Source organism: Gopherus evgoodei, chromosome 10, assembly GCF_007399415.2.
Source record: "Gopherus evgoodei ecotype Sinaloan lineage chromosome 10, rGopEvg1_v1.p, whole genome shotgun sequence".
NCBI lineage: Eukaryota > Metazoa > Chordata > Testudines > Testudinidae > Gopherus > Gopherus evgoodei.
In genome coordinates, this window is record NC_044331.1 from 55,528,151 (window position 1) to 55,544,580 (window position 16,430).

General features: G+C 56.2%; 1 protein-coding gene across 1 annotated transcript; it reads right to left on the reverse strand.

Annotated features, from left to right (window-relative positions):
• Positions 1 to 9,778: 9,778 nt before the first annotated feature.
• On the reverse strand, positions 9,779 to 15,382 carry LOC115658608 (myeloid-associated differentiation marker-like). The gene has a single exon (XM_030577811.1). It carries the CDS (start codon positions 12,122 to 12,124, stop codon positions 11,243 to 11,245), a length of 882 nt encoding a protein of 293 aa, XP_030433671.1. The 5' UTR covers positions 12,125 to 15,382; the 3' UTR covers positions 9,779 to 11,242.
• Positions 15,383 to 16,430: the final 1,048 nt, after the last annotated feature.

A 16,430-nucleotide genomic window follows, 5' to 3' on the forward strand; every position in this document is an offset into this window, starting at 1 on the left:
GTTCCATGGAGCACTGCTGTCTTCTCTGCTGCTTGGGAAGTCGCCTCTGACCATTTCTATGCAGCTCTGCAAAGACATCTACAGACACCACGATGCCTGCCATTGAGCTGCCCCTCCCCACACATGGCTCAGTGGGTGGTTCCCATCCACTGAGCCCCGCCTATGTCTCTGCACCTGTGCCAGGTGATTCCCACCTAATGAGCCCCCACCATCCCTCAGGTCTCTCTATGCCTGAGCTGGGCGATTCCTACCCAGTGAGCCCCCTCTCTCCTCGCAGGTTCACACACAGAAAGGCAGAGCCTCACCCATGTTGACGTGGCATGGCACACACAGGGGAAGAATTGGACATGTGCCAAGAAACACACACACAGAGACATGCCTTGGTGCTGAGGTGCACTCACAACTCATGCCCAATGCATGGGATGGCAGAGGTTCACGGATCCATCTTTGTGCTGGGACCCCACCCAAGCAGGGACTTACGGGTGAGATACACACAAAAGCAAAGTCACACAGGGATACAACACACACTGAAGCAGAAAGTCACGTGCCCACCCTCTTTCTCATCTCCCCCTAGCAAAGCAGATTACACATGCCCTAGCCACACACCATCACACCGCTCCAGCTGAGCTGCACAGCCACGCTTGTGTGCTGACACACACACACACATCCTGAAGCTCTGCTGGATTAAGAGTCGGCGAGCGTGTGACTTGCTAAACGGAGCACAGAATAGAGCAAACTGAAGGATTGCAGGTTGCTTTTTATAGCAACGTATCAATCCTGGGAGACAGAGGTTCTATGGAGCGCGGCTCCTCGTAGACACAATTAGAGCAGCTTGCTGGCGCGGTGCTTGCGTCAAGGGCAGGCACGCGTCCCCTGGAGGGAGCATCACGTCTGCGGCATTGGCACCGTTCTTGAAGTCCCAGCCCCAAGCAGTCTCAGTGTGAAGGGCAGAGCCGAGCCCTGCATCTCTGATTGCGCTGGGCTTTGCAGCCAGTCGCTTGGTCACGCCTCTAGTTTGGGCTGGCTGGTGTGAATGAAAGGGCATCCCATCCTGCCAGGCTTCGGTGCAGGGCCTTGTGCGGAGCAGTGAGGCCATGGTGACACCTCTTCATAGGTCTCTTAGCCAAGCATCTGAAATGCCTATAACAGGGGCAAACTGGCTCATCTAGTTCAACTCCAAATGGCCAAGCCCGAGCAAACCAGCTGCTGCCCCCAGAGAGACAGGCAGTGAATGGCTAGGGCTAGAGGGGAGGCTCAGCCACCCCCATTCTACCTACCAGCTCCCTGGCCAGCAGCCCCATGCTGTGGCTACACTTAGGCGGAGTGGGTCAAGGCATGGCGCCAGTGCCTGAAATCCAGGACGGAGTGATGCTCCGGCACATCCGAAATAGAACCGAGCATGTGAGGCAGGAGTGGGGAGGGGCAGAGGGACATGTGGGGGGCCCACAGCAGGGTCCAAGCACCCTCTGTATGAGTCTCCCCACCCCCTGTTTCCCCAGCCAAGAAGAAACCAGGAACGGAGGGGCCAGCACCAAAGGAGGAGGAAAGCTCGGGCCCCAGGGGGACACCTAGGCAGCCCCCAGCTGGACGCAGAGCAGGAGGCTGGCTCCCTGGAGGAGGAGAAGGTGGCGGTGGAGGCAATAATGCAGCAGGAGGGGGAGCCCAGGGGGAAGAGCCCCCACTGAGGTTCACAGCTCGTGCCCAGGCAGGTGCTGGCCTCCTGCGCTTCGCCCTAGTGGCCTGGCCTCCGAACAGGGCCCCCTCCTTCAGGATGTCTCCCACTTCCTGCAGTCGTGTCTGTCCTGCTGCCATTTTTTTTGGGCGGGGGGGGGGGCTGCCTGCATGCTTGGCAGGAGGGGAGAGGACGAGGGGGGCTGCCCCGCTGGACACAGGCATGTTGTCCAGCTACATCCCTGTGCCTTCCAATTTCGTTCTGCTGGCTGCAGGGGGTGGGATCCCCCTGGGATACAGATATGTCTCCCATCTCCCTGCCTGGCCCGGGGGACATGCGCATACCTGCATGAAACTGCAGCTTTTGGTCCCCTCTGGTACTCCGCACTCTGGAGCCACTGAGTGCTGGCTCCAGCATGGGTGTTCCTTAGGTGCGTGCGCCTGACCCCTAGCTGTTAAGGTATTCAGCATCCCCTGCCTATGCCAGGAGATCTGTGGGCACTTGGCTGGCATTGCAGGCTGAGGCCCTGCTCCTGGGGAGGGGGGAGCGGGTTTGAGGTGGGCTTCCCCTGGCCCATCCCCCCACTCCAGCTTGACAAGGCTACAAATGCAACTCCGCTGGGGAACCAGCTCGACGCAGTTCCAGTCTGGAGCAGGGATGCAGTCTCAGGCCAGATCCAGAACCAGCCTGGAGTCTTGCTCTGAGACATGGATACATTCTGGATTGTGCTACAGATAGAGCCAGGTTAGCCCATGGTGAGGGCTGGGTCCCTGGCAGGGCTGCATCTTTAGTGTGGACAGATCCCTAGCAGAGACCCTGTCTGTACTGCTGTCCCCATCAATGCTCTCACCCGACTTCCACTCACCTGTGGCCACGCAGGGCAGTAAGAGCGGAGCAGCATGGCTGGGGCCTGCCAGAGGTTGTGACAACCGGAACACACCCAGCCAGCGCACTCCGGAACAAATGCGGCGCTGCTCTGGCAGGATTTACTCCTGTCCGTTGGCCTGCCTTTGAGCCAGTGTTTTCTGTCTGGATATCTGTGCACATGCCTCTCACATGATGTAGAAGAGGAACTCACCATGGGCGTGCACCCTCCTGGCTGAGCATGGCATAGCAGGGTCTTTTCCATGGGCACCAACAGCTGCTCTAGCCCTGCAGTCGTCCATTGCTTCTTTCAACTCAGCCAGCGAGTCCCACCTCTCTGAAAGTAAACTAAGTCCAGCTCAACAGCAGCCTCCTGGCTTCTCCCTGGACCTTCAGCCTCACCTCAGACCTTATTGACCCTCCAGCCCTTGTCACCGGGGGCCTTCATGCCACCATCCCCTGGGAGCCAACAGGGAACCCAGGACCCTGTAGCAAGCAGCTAAGCTCTGTCTATTCAGCCTCACTGCTTCCTCCCTAGGCTACTTCCTACCTCAGCCTGTCACTAGGCCTCCCTCCCAGCCCCTTCCAATGCTCACTCCTCCACAGATCTCCGAAGGAGGGTGCATTAGTCACACGGGACAAAGCCTATGCCAGGCCCACCTGCCCCAAGGAGGCTCTGGCATCCAGCAGTCTCAGGCTTGCCCTGGCCTCCCTCCAGTAGATCTACCCCTTTCCCCTGTCAGTCCCCGCTGAGCTGGGCTTTTCCTCTTTTAACTCCTCCCTCCAGACTTGGCACCGCTCACAGTTGTAACGGGGCACAGCTGATCGAGCCCACAGGCTCCTCTGAACCCCTTCCTGGCCAGAGAGGGGCTGCAGACTCCATCACACTAGGGGGCTGTCTGGGGTGGGTCGGAGGTGCAAGAAGGCCAGCAGGCAGCTTCCGCTTCAGAGGCCTTGCTTAATGGAAGTGCTGGAACAGTTAGTTCTGAAGCCTCTGACTGGGTCACCTGCGGAGCCCGAAGCCCCATTGGCCCTGCAGGGTGACACGCAGCCATAGTAGAGGCTTCTGCTCTCAGAGGGTTGCCTGAGCCCTGAGGGGTGCATTCCCTGGCCAGAGAGGGGCAGGGGGCCTGACGCCGGAGGGGCACGTTTTCTGGCCGGAGAGGGGCAGGGGGCCTGACGCCCGAGGGGCGTGTTCCCGGGCTAGAGAGGGGCAGGGGGCCTGACGCCCAAGGGGCACATTCCCTGGCTGGAGGGGGGCAGGGAGCCTGACGCCAGAGGGGTGCGTGCCCGGGCTGGAGAGGAGCAGGTGGCCTGGTGCTGGAGGAGTGTGTCTGTAACCCACACACCTTCTCGGGGTGGTGTTCTGTCCCATCTAGTGGCACCAAGACCACTTACAGAGCGAGCAATTAATGAGTCTGCTCTACAGCCTTTAGCTCATGCACCAAGCTCCACAGACCCCAGGTTCGATCCCACCTGCTGACAACTGGGGTCTGTTGGCGTTACACGTTCCCAGCCTGAAGAGGGCCCTGTAACTCTGACAGACTGGGGGCATTTGGGACACTTGCATTTCTTCCCTCTGGGAGCCCGTGACCAGGAATACGGTGTTTTCTGCAAACAGCAGATTGTCTAACAGCAGGGACAAAGATCTAGAGGGAGAAGGATTTTAGAAGAACTAGTGTACGTGCACGTGTCTGACATACAGTCCTACTGTAACTGTCCCCAGCTGGAGCTAGGCAGCCCAGCTCCTCCAGCCAGCCCTCCCCCAGGCTCTGTGTCTGCATGTCTTTTCCATCTGCCCCCCCTCCCCCTTCCCTTGCACTGTCCCCAGAGCAGCTTTTACATCCTGCCAGGTTCTTTGTTAGTCTCAGCAGGCTTTGTCCTGCCTGGTCAAACCAGTTTTGTAGGCTCAGCAGGTGAGCGAACAAGAGTCCCCAGAATTAAGCGCTGGCAGCACTATCCCTATACCACTGCTTGAGCCATGTCCATCCTGCCGGGACAGCTCCCCTAGGGAGAGGCACTGATTTACAGAAAACACCAGGCTGACACACAGTGGTAAGGGATTATCAGCGAGCAGCTCGCTATTCCTCACACTGGTCTTCCCTTTCCAGGGTTCAGGGCCCATGCAGGTCCCTCTGCCTAGAGACGGGTTTCACCCCTTGTGCTGCTGAGAGACCCTAAGTACGCAGCCCTAGAGAGGGAATCTCAGGACAGGCTCAGCGCAGGCAGGGCAAACTTCCCCACATGGCCCTAGGGGAGCCTCTCTGCAAAGCCAGCCAGCCCACAGGTCAGCTGTGATTGGTCAGTGTGGACACTTCTGCATTAGGGACTGGGCTGCCACCTCCCGGTACACAACACAACACAACACACACACGTCCTACAGACCAGACAGCAGATCACACTGACCCATGTTGGATCTGATCTGGTGTTCACAATGAAAGTGCCGCCCTGTTCCCTCTTCCATGCTGTACCACCACAACTGCCAGAACAGGCAGGGCTGGAACAGGCTGGTATTATAAATCAGACACTTGCAGGGTCAAGCCAGGACATATCCCCAAGTTTTACCACTAGATGGCAGCTGATGAACAATTATTTGTACTGTATTACTAGATGCCACCCATAAATCAGGATCCCGCTGTGCTAGGCACTGTACATACAGTAAGAGACTCCCTGCCCCAAAGCTCTTACCAGCTAAGTCCAAATGAGGGGCTGGCCAAACTGCAGCTGACAGAATTCTGCAATGTATCCTGCAAGGGCGTGGAGCACATGTAGCATTACATTCTGCTACTTATAGTCTTCACAGACTGCACCTTCATTGTGCTGTCACTGCACCTCACACATCCTTAAACACCCTCTGTTTCATAAGAACTAGATGTGAACTTGGGAAGCTGCCAACGCACACGGTGTACTCAGCATTCCCTTCCTCTCACACTGCAATGGAGAGATCTTTAAGACACTCCAGCCCCCACCCATTCCTGGCTCCTCCTCCTTTCAATCTGTACTTCTTTGCACTTTGCCGCCTGCCACCCTTCCAGTGCCTTGGCAGCACTTTGCTTTGCTTCGCTTCGCTTCCCACACGCTGATAAAGAGCTGGGTTCTGGAAAGCCTGCCTGGGGCTTTTATTATGGGTGTTTGTATCTATTGGCTAGATCAGGGCTTCTCAAACGTCATTGTACCAAACCCCCCTTGTGACAACAATTACTACAGGGCCCTTGGGTGGGGGAGTGGGGAACAGAAGCCTGAGCCCACCTAAACCCTGCTGCCCGGGGAGCCTGAGCCCCACCACTCTGGATGGAGGAGGGGCAAAGCTGAAGCCCAAGGCCTTCAACCCCAGGCAGTGGGGCTGTAACCTGAGCTGTGCCACCCAGGACTGAAGCCCTAGGGCTTGGGCTTCAGCCCCAAGTGGTGGGGCTGGGGCTTCAGCCCTGGCAGGGGCGGCTCTATGCATTTTGTCACCCCAAGCATGGCAGTGAGGTGACTTTCAGCAGCATGCCGGCGGGAAGTCCGCCGGTCCTGCACCTTCGGTGTACCCACCGCCCAATTGCCGCAGAAACTGTGGGACCGGCAGACCTCCCGCAGGCATGCCGCCAAAGGCAGCCTGACTGCCGCCCTCATGGCAACCGGCAGGCTGCCCCCCTCGGCTTGCCAACCCAGGCATGCGCTTGCTGTGCTGGTGCCTGGAGCCTCCCCTGAGCCCCAGCAAGTCTAAGCCAGCCCAGGTGACCCCATTAAAATGGGGGTCACGACCCACTTTGGGGTCCCAACCCACACTGTGAGAACTGCTGGGCTAGAGCAAGGACTACTAAACTCTGTTCTCATCTATGCCACTAGCTCCCATCTTGAGCTTGGGCAGGTCATGTCATTCATCTGTGCCTCAGTTTCCCCATCTGGTGAATGGGACTTACGCTTCATGAGGGTCTGAAAGCAAAGTGCTTTGAGATCCACGGATGACTGCATAGAAACAGAAATCCAGATTGGTTAGTCCAGTAAAATCTGCCTAACATTTCAAGGGCACCGTTAGGGAGCCCCTGTCCCTGCCAGAGACACGTACTGGATCTATGCCCTGCTGGACTCTCCCAATTGGACCTCTGGGGAGCTCCCATCCCCGTCATACACAATATCTCTCCATTAGCATGCCATGTGGATGGTATCTGCAATGATCTGGGATTTGGAGCCTCTTTCTGGCCCATTGCTGCAGCTCCCAGTCCCAGCTGTCGCTGGAGAAGTCCCATTCCCTACTATTCCAATGGACTTTCTCTGACCCCAAGATGTTCTGCTTCGCCTCCCCACACACACACAAGGGCTGGCTGGGGGCAGGTGACTTCTTGGGACTAAACTACCCTGGGCAGGCATCACCCCACACTGGAGTCCAGGTCACGGGGTAATTCAAGGCCAAGCCCCAGCATCTCTCCTAATGGGAGAGCCAGTGGATGAGCCACATCTCCCCCGAAGAAGTAAATGCAGGGTCCTCGCTGATTCTGGCCACTGAATTCCAGCATTGGGGGAACTAATAGTCATAAAGTATAAGGCCAGAAGGTACCCCCAGATCATCCCATGTGACCTCTTGTCTATCACAGGCCACCAACACCCACCCACTAAACCCAGCAACCGATGGGAAATGAGGGGAACTTGTGACAGCAGGGACGGGGAGAGGGTCTGCAGTTTGGCAGTAAGACCTGATGTCCCTGTTTCCCTGAATCGGTCTCCTGTGGAAACAAACACAGAAATCCCTGTGTGCTGGGACTCATCTCCATAGATAATTTACAGTTCAGACATCACTAAACCCACCACTCTGCTCAGCCAGACTGCAGTGGGAAAATGCCCATTAGTTGTGACGGTATTAGAGGAACAGGAAGTTTCAGTCTTAGAGCCCTTGTTCTGGACACACGAAGAAGGAAACTTCTTATAAATCAGCAGTAGCGCCTAGAGGCCTTAGCCAAGAGCAGGATATCTTTGTGCTAAGCACGCTGACAAACCCTGCCCCACAGACCTTACAATGGGAATAAATGAGACAAACCAAAGGGTGAGAGAAAACTGGTATTATCCCCATTTGACAGCTGGTGAATTGAGGCACCGCGAGGTTAAATGACTTGTCCAATGTCTCCCAGGAGGTCTGTAGCAGAGCCAGGAATTGAACTCAGCCCACTCGAGTACCGTAAGCACAACTTCCTCTTTAAAGTGCTGTGGGCATACAGGGATTCCATAACAGCTTGGGCTGAAACACGTGCTTAGACAAAAATCAAAGCAAGACATTAAAACTGTCAGTCTGTACTAGTGAACTTTATTTACAGTGTGCACCTGACCCCAGAAACAATCAACACACACGTGATGTGCATGGTCGAGGCCGTAACCAGGGCAGGCCAAGTGGGGCAGCTGCCCAGATTGCAAAGCCACAGGGGGTGGAAAAATGGGTCAGAAAAATGACCAAGAAAAATGATAGGGGGCACAAGTAGGCTTGCTCGTCCCAGGCCTAGTTACGGCTCCGTACATGTAAGTACCCAACTGAGATTGAGCCCTTCCTGCGCACTGCCTGGGATCGCTGGTGTAGTCCAAGGCTCGGGATTGTGCTAGTACCTTGAGAATGCTGCAGCCAGGGAAGGGTTTTCCATCCATGGGTTTGCAGTCTTCATGCTCTCACTCCACTTGGCTTGGACGGATATAAAATCAAATGCACTGAAGTTGCTTTTTCCTTAATACCGTCTGACTTGCTGCGCAACACACCAGAGTCCAGGTTTAATACCACGCCCTCATCCCCTCCAAAGCGGATCAGATAGAATCAGTTTAATCACTAGAGGTGGGATACTCTTTCCTGGGGAAAGTCCTGGAACCCTTTCCCCATCACATTGACTCGGTTTTTCTTGGAAGGGCTGATACCAGCCAAAGGAGAAATCATGGACTGAGACTCCCCCAGCCTCTCTCCAGGTCACAACCCAAAGGTGACCTGGCAAAGGGTACAATACATTGGCCTTGTGTTCTTTTACTGCTTCTTTATGATGGCTAAAGAGGGTCTGAAGGGGTGTGTAATTGAAAAAAAAAATTCTGCTTGTTTTTCACAATTCAATTCAAGTCCTGCCTGGCTTGGAAAGATTTGATGGTGACAGGAGAACTTGCGAAATGATGACATCGCAAAAGCCAAGAGAGTGAAAGCTGAGTACCTGAGAGAGTGAGACAAAGGAATGTCTAATCAGACTGTTTGGGGGGTTTTGAGGGGGAGTGTTGGTTGTCAGGCATATTTAACTCCAATGACAAATTAACATTCTGAGGAAAGGCTGCCTTTGCTAAAGGTCAACATACCCAGCCCTTCGCTTTCGCTGTGAGAGCTCACACTATATATGCCTGAGCCCCCCCCCCCGCCCCTCAGCAAAACCAGGGAGCCCAGACATGACAGTCCTGAGATTTCTAAAGTACAAAACAAGCAGGAAAACTCACTCTCTTGCTCACCCTTTCTGCAATCATAAAGCAGCAAAAAAAAAAAAAAAGAGCAAAAGTTCCACTTAAAAAAATTCCTTCGCACGTCATCTTTAAGCTTCTGTCCTGGGGAACGAGGAGAGATCGCTCAGGTTTCAGGAAGACTATGTACATCTAGACTACCTGCCATATCGGCGGGCAGCGATCGATTTCTCGGGGATCAATATATCGCGTCTCATCTAGACGCGATATATTGATCCCCGAACGCGCTCCCGTCGACTCTGGAACTCCATCAGTGCGAACAGCGGTAGCGGAGTCGACAGGAGGAGCCGCGGACGTCGATCCCGCGCCATGAGGACTAGAGGAAAATCGATCTAAGATACTTCGACTTCAGTTACGCTATTCATGTAGCTGGAGTTGCGTATCTTAGATCGATACCCCCCCCAATGTAGACCAGCCCTGCACTGCTTTGGCAGGGGGCACTCACGCTGTGTGCATGCTGATGCATTTTTTGCTTACGGAAAAAGAATGGGAAGAAACACGTGTATTCACACATAGCTGTGCATAGACATGTGCACATACACACACAGAGTGCTTAAAGCCAGGCCCGGTGCCAGCTCCCCTGATTTGACTGCAAGCCTTGCAACGTCAGGGCTGGCTCTACAGTTTTCGCTGCCTCAAACAGCGGCCAAATTGCTGCCGGACGGCTAAACATAGAAGCTGCCACTGAATTGCAGCCACTGCAGAAACGCGCCTGCCACCCTAAAGGCGCACGGACTGCCCCCACTGTCCGGCAGCAATTCGGTGCGCTGCTTTGGGGCAAAAACACAGGGACTGCCGCCCCTTGCAGAATGCCACCCCAAGCACCAGCTTGGAATGCTGGTGCCTGGAGCTGGCCCTGTGCAATGTTATGCACACACATGTACAGGTTTGCACAAATTTCATTTCATTTTTGCCTTCCAGTTTATCCCTGTTCTAAATGGCGGCCATCTCCGATCACTATCAGGAGGACTGAAGCCACAGGCTGCCCTCAGCAAGATGGCTGCCATGTCGCTTTGACACTGCAGATGAAAAAGAGCCTTCTGTTCCCCCAGCAGGAATGGCCACCACCTCCCATTGCTCCCAGTGGGGAAGAAGCAAGGTGCCCCAGGAGTGGGGGTGGCCATGTGTGGGTCAGGCTGGAGAATGTGGAGACCCGGGAATGGGGCTGCCAAAGGGGATAGGGAGGGAATGGTGCGGCACCAGACTAAGGGGATGTGCGTGTGGCTCAGGCGAATATGGGGAAGTAGAGGGGAGCGTGAATGGGGAAGCTGCCAATTAGGTAGGGAGGAGGATAGAATGGCAGCTCCCATGCCCCAGGGATTGGGAGGGGAAGTGGATGCCCGGCAGAGCAGTGAGGGTGTCTTTTTGGATCATGTGTTGCAGGGTGGATTTTGTTCCTAATGGGGCCAGTGAGGGGGGAGCCTTCCCGGAAAGCTGAGACCCTCAGAGAGTAGGTAAACACTAGCCTGACTGATCATAAAAAAGCCCCACACCGTGGAGCTGGCCATGCCAACGTCACCCCTCTGCAGTCAGCCATTCCTACCTGCCATGCCCTGCTTGCTGCAGACCCTGGCTTGCTCCCCTCCCCCAGCCCGGCACCCAGCCCTCTAAGCACACACACTGCTGTTTGCATAGCCCCAGCCCTCGAACTTTCATTTCCTGGAGGGAGGGCGGGAGCCCTGTGTGCTGTTTACCTGTCTTCAGACCAGAGTTTGTGGCATAGGAAGGTTTCTCCGAGTTGCAGCAGGCGGCTGCATCACAACACACTAACTAGCCAGGATTTGGTAACCCAGCCTCAGCCTCAGCCCCCTGATGCTCTTTGGGCTTCCAGGGCCCAATCTGGCACATGCTGAAATCAATGCAAAGCCTCCCATTGACTTCAGTGGGCTTTGGATTGGGATCTCCCCATTCCTGACCTCCCCGCTCTTCTATGGCTCACTCACAGGTTGCTGTACACACGGGCAACAGGTATCATGTTCTGTCCGTGTCCCTCCCTTCCCGTCCCATCCCCTACGCACATGTCCTGCAAGGAATGCCCTGATTCCCTGCAACAACAGCCAAATCAAATACACACAGAACCCTCTGGTGCATGGACATGCCAATAAAGCAAGGATGTGGGGGAAGAAATGCAAAACAGCCGAGGCCAAAACAGCTCCGCCCTGAGCGACGGGTGGCCCCGGTCCCTTCCCATCACTTCAGTACTGATGGCTCCCACTGCAGGCCTGTACGCCCCAGGGTGCAGCTGATCGCGCTCCGTTAGGCTGTCCTGGTCACAAAGACCATCTTGGAGGAGTAGACCAGGTCGACGATGTAGGCGATGAGGTTGAAGAAGGAAAGGAAGGTCACGCCCAGCAGTCTGTCCCATGAGCAATCTCTGCTACATGGATTGGGTCTGGGGTTCCCTCTGAAGTTGAAGATGGGCCAGATGATGGCAGCCGTCAGGTACAGGAGCACAGCCAAGGCGTTGTAACCCACCAGGACTTTCTCCAAAGGGAAGGGTATGTAGGTGAGACACCGGCCAATGGTGAGGATGATGATGAGCAGCGTGACAATGAAGCAGATGCTGTAGACGGCTATGCACCATTGCTGGCCGGGTTCAATTTTATATGGCTTGGGGTCACTCACTAAGGAGAAGATAAGACAAGCCACATAGGCTTCAAACACCTTCAAGAGGCCAGGGACAGTGGCGAGGAAGCTGCTGATATCTCCAGGCCTGGATCGGGTCAGTCCAACCTCGATGGCGTAGGCAACGAAGCAGACGCAGGACATGGCTGTAGCTGCTGCCTGATATGCACAAATGGAGTCAGAGCAAGTGCCGGTGAGGAAGGTGGAAGCGGAAGGGTACATGATGGAGGAGGTGAAGACCATGAGCGCTGCCAGCATGGCGAAGGCACTGGTGAAGTCATCCCAGGACAGTGGCAGCTTCTCAGAAAAGCCAAACAGCTCCACCACCATGATCAGAACAGACACGATGAAGCAGAAGCACCAGGTGAACATGCACCAGGCCCCAGAGGCTCCTTCGAAGTGGGTCGAAGCAGCCGCCAGACTGAAGGCCGTGCAGGACAGGAAGATCTCAAAGAATCGGACAATCCCCACAGGGGTGATCAAGGAGCGGAAATTCAGCTCAATGACTGGCATGATGTCCTTGGCACGAGAGAACCCCAGCAACCTGTGCCAACCACAGCAGCCTCTGCCTCTCAAACTGCAGAGCCAGACGGGAAGGCAAGGAATTCAGGCACCCTCGCCCACAAAGCTTAGCCCAGGCTGGCATGCACTGGGCATGAAGGGCTGGAGCAGGTCTGGAAGCCAGTATTGTTAGAACAGAGTGCGCGGTGCCAATCTTGGGTACAGCCTACCTGTCTGGCTCTCAGCACCGCCCAAGCGCAGTACCAGGGAGAGCAGATGCAATTGGAGTTTGCTCTTATCTGGGCCAAGGGGGTGGGCCCCAGGTCCAGGGAGATGGAGCTAGGGAGGAAACACTTAATAAAATGGCTGATTATCCTACACTCTGCCTGAGCCCAGCCTGGAGTGAACAGGAAGCTTCCCCTCAGCTCTCTGCCTTGCACTGTCCCCACCCATCCTCCAGCTCTGCACAATGCTGGATGTGAAGGGCTTCTTTGGCATCGAGGGGGCTGGCTGCCTGGCCCGCTGCTGGAGCTGAATTCCAGGAGGTGCCCCTGTGCTCGCTCAGCCTCTTGCTCAGGGCAGGGCAGCAGCAGAGTAGATCATTAACAGGGGAGCTGGTTAAAGAGCAACTCATGGTGTCCTGCAGCTGGCTGGTTCCTGGAAACTCTCTGTAACTAGATCACCTGCCGCCTCCACTCAGACTGCCATGCTCCAAAGCGTCTGTCCACACAGACTCACTCCTCACTGAGCCTGCTGCCCCCTGGCCCCATGGGGTCCTTCACACCTGGGCGAGGTGTGTGTACGCGGGGGCTACATGGCTGATTCTGATTTCACCCATGCTGGTGTAAATGAGGAGGCACTGTAATGAAGTCAACAGGGCTACACCACTGCAAAGCTGGGGCCAGGGAGAATGTCAGTGGTGCACAGTGCCATGAGCTCACAATGGCTGCTCACCTGAGTGCTTCCCCCACCGAGCCGGTTCCCCTGAGCTGGGCTAGCAGCCAGCAGCCCACGTGCTTACCTTCTCTCTGTAAAGCAAAGGGGGGAGGGGTGCACGCTGGGAGGTTCGCACCTGCGCTGAAGGGAGGTGGAGACAGTGTGAGGCTGTGTTAAAGCCTGTGGCCCTCAGAGAACAGGAGGTGCCATCCAGGAATGTGAAAACAGCTGGTGTTCTTTGCAGCTGGATGTGCTTGAGGCCAGAGGTGCCGCCAATCCAGGGCTTAAGCCTGCAGCTGGCTCCATGCAGGTGCCAGGGGTTGTGGGTGCAGGAACGGGGCCCTGGGGAGCGTGTGGCAGCAGGCGGGTTGATGCAGTAGCTGTTCCAGGTGAGACTGAGGAGGTTCAGGTGGAGGAGTGGCCCTAGAGGATTCAGCCCTGGAGCGATCCAGGCTGAACTGGTGCTGACTGGCCCCCATTTATCACCCTTGGGAGATCTCCTTGGCTCTCTTCCTCCTGCACTTTCATTGCTGGGCTAGGCCTAGGGCTGCTGGGGTTTTAACCCCCACATCACCACTTGTAATCCCATTTAGTAAGAACTAACAAGATGGGGCCTATTGCCTCAGCTACTGGACAGGGGCTGTGAGTTGGGTGAGGATCCCATCAATCCTTCAGCAGCAGCTTTGGCAGGTGATGTGAAAGGAAACCTGGCCCGAGCTGAGCTGTGCTGAGCTGGGAACGGCTCTTTGCATAACTGAGTGCCTCTGGCGCTTCACGCTCCTTTGGACTTTGGCCCAAGAACCTGACACGCCAGCTCCTTGCGGGGGGAAACAGCCTTTGCTGCAGGAGGCTACCCTTTGGCGCACTCTGTCTGTAGGTTTGGTTTGCTCAGTGCTACTTGATGAACTTTGTTCCTCACAGCACAGCAGGTTCCTCCTGGCTGCTCCCCGTGTCCCAATGGAGACGGGACTAGGTGACAGCTCTTGCGATTGAAGCACAGGCCTGGGTGCAGGACTCCTGGGTTCCACTTGCCTGCCCTCCACCCCATCCACAGCCCGAGAGTTCCCAGCTGGTGCATTATAGCATTGCTCGGCTCCGTCAAATACCTGTTGCGTTCCACCCCAGAGGTGGCTGCATTTCGCTGCCAGATGAAGGGATTCAGGTGGTGTTTGCACATGCCATGGTGTGGGCAGTGCTACAGAGTGGGCAAGGTTATTGTGTTTGGGTTCCTCAGGGGTGGGGGGGTGGTAAAGGAGGCAGAGGAGGAGAGCAGCATGCTCCAGGCACAGGCAATTGCATGTAAAATGCCCACCGATCCTGGGGACTCAGCGCTTGGGTGACCAGTTTGGGCACATGGGGCCTGATTTCCAGAGGTGGGCCGTGTGGCTGTGGCTTGCCTTGCTATCAAGCTGCAGGTAAGGTACTCAGCCCCACTGAAAATCAGATGCAGGGGGTCACAGGTTGGCCTCCCCAGATCAGTGGCTGTAGCATTCCTTGGTGGGAGCTCTCTCTGGCTAAGGGAGGAGACAGCTAGTGAGCAGAGGGGCCCATGGCTCATAGCACCTCTCCTAACCCCCAGAGCTAGGGCAGACAGACCAGCTCCCTCTCCTCAGCAGGGGCCTTGATACGCAGTGCTAGTCCCCAGCCGGCACACTGCTGGAAATGAGGAGCAGGCCAGGTAGGGGCACAGGGCCAGACTGTTTGCAAATGATTAATGGGGCCTGCCAGAGTCCCTGGAGGCTGGATAGTGCGGTGATTGAAGAGAAGAGGTCGGTGCTATGCCCAGAGCTGGGAATGTGGAGAAGTCCAGCTCTGTAAAGGACCTCACTGCACTGGATTAAGGGAATGGCAGGATCTAGGTACTACCTCCCGCTGGGTAGTGGATTCAGCCCCTGGGAAGGGGTAGCCCAATTTTCCAGATATAGAACCCAGGTCCAAGGGCATGAAGCCCCTTGCTAAGGCCACCCAGCCGGGCTGAGGCCAAGCCAGGGACTGTTGCTTGGTGCCAGACTGAGCTGGGGTTTTCCTCTCCCCAGTGAGCAAACAAGCTGTGCAGGGACAGACTTTGCACTTGTCTGTGCGTTAACTGGCTTATCAGCATTGTGGGCCAGCCCCACGCTAGGACCCAGCCCAGAGCGGGGATCCCAGGCCATCTTCATCTGCGAATGGTGGTGCAGGGTCTTACACCCTCCCTCCTGGGGATCTCCTCTAGCCCTGGGGCGGTCCCTTGCCATACAGGGCTATGGCCCCTGTTGGAAGCCCAGCCCATTCATAGACTTATGGACTTTAGGGTCAGAAGGGACCAATATGATCATCTAGTCTGACCTCCTGCACAAAGCAGGCCACAGAACCCTACCCATCCACTTCTATAACAAACCCCTAACCTATGTCCGAGTTATTGAAGTCTTCAAATTGTGGCTGGGGCAGGAGATCCCCTACCATGCTCCCAGCGACCCTGTGCCGCTCTTGTACTCAGGGTAGCAGCAGGGGCTGAGTTGGTGTTTTTATGCCCTGGCAACTAGTCTGCAGTATTTTATAGTCTTTAGCAACCAGTGATTGGCAGTGAAATGGGCCTGTAGCATGAGCAAAGAGGAGTGCTGCAAAGGAGTGGTGGGACCACTTGGGGAGCTCACAGTACACGCCCCTGCAGCACCATTCAGTCCCAGCTCCTGGCCAGCCCTAAATGGACAGGGGGTTTGGGGGCAGGCTCTGCAGAGCCCCACGAGAGCACGTTAAGAGCTGCCAGGCAATGCAGGGAGCTGACCTCCATCCCACCCCTAGACAAACAGGCCCTGCATGGAGCTCTGCATTGCCGGCTTGCATGTACCAAGCTAGCTATCCAGTACCCACCACAAGGGCTCTGCTTTCAGCTGGAGACTCTAGGGCAATTATCCCAGAGCCAATGCTTTCGACCTGCTTCCCTTACTAGCCTCAATTACAGGTGCATTGGCCCTCGCTGGCAGGGGGCGGAGAGCAGAGCCTTGCAGCCTGAGGGGCCAGCCTGCAAGGGTTGGGGTTGGATCGGGTCTGCTCAGTCCTCCTGCCTGGGGCGTCGGCAGCTGCGTGTCCAGCTCCTGCCAGCTGCCACCAACTCGCTGCACCGGTGCCCTGCGGAGTGAATGTGCTGAGGAGCTGGCAGCACCCACAGTGCAGCAGGGGGCAGCCGGCAGGAGGGGGGGCATGCAGCAGCCTGCTGCGCTGACCCCACGGGCAAGGCAGCTGGGGGTGGTTCATGGGTATGGGGTGAGGGGAGCCCCCACTGGGCTGAGCCCCAAAGACAAGAGGGCAGAGGCAGTGGTGTGAGAGGGTCAGGGCCAGGTGTGAAAAGGACTCGACTCACTCTTGGGCTGGGTGCAGTCAGCTGTGCCCGAGCAGACCTCTA

Coding starts and splice junctions, on each gene's coding strand:
- LOC115658608 (XM_030577811.1), bottom strand. CDS start 12,124: ATGCCAGTCATTGAGCTGAATTTCCGCTCCTTGATCACCCCTGTGGGG.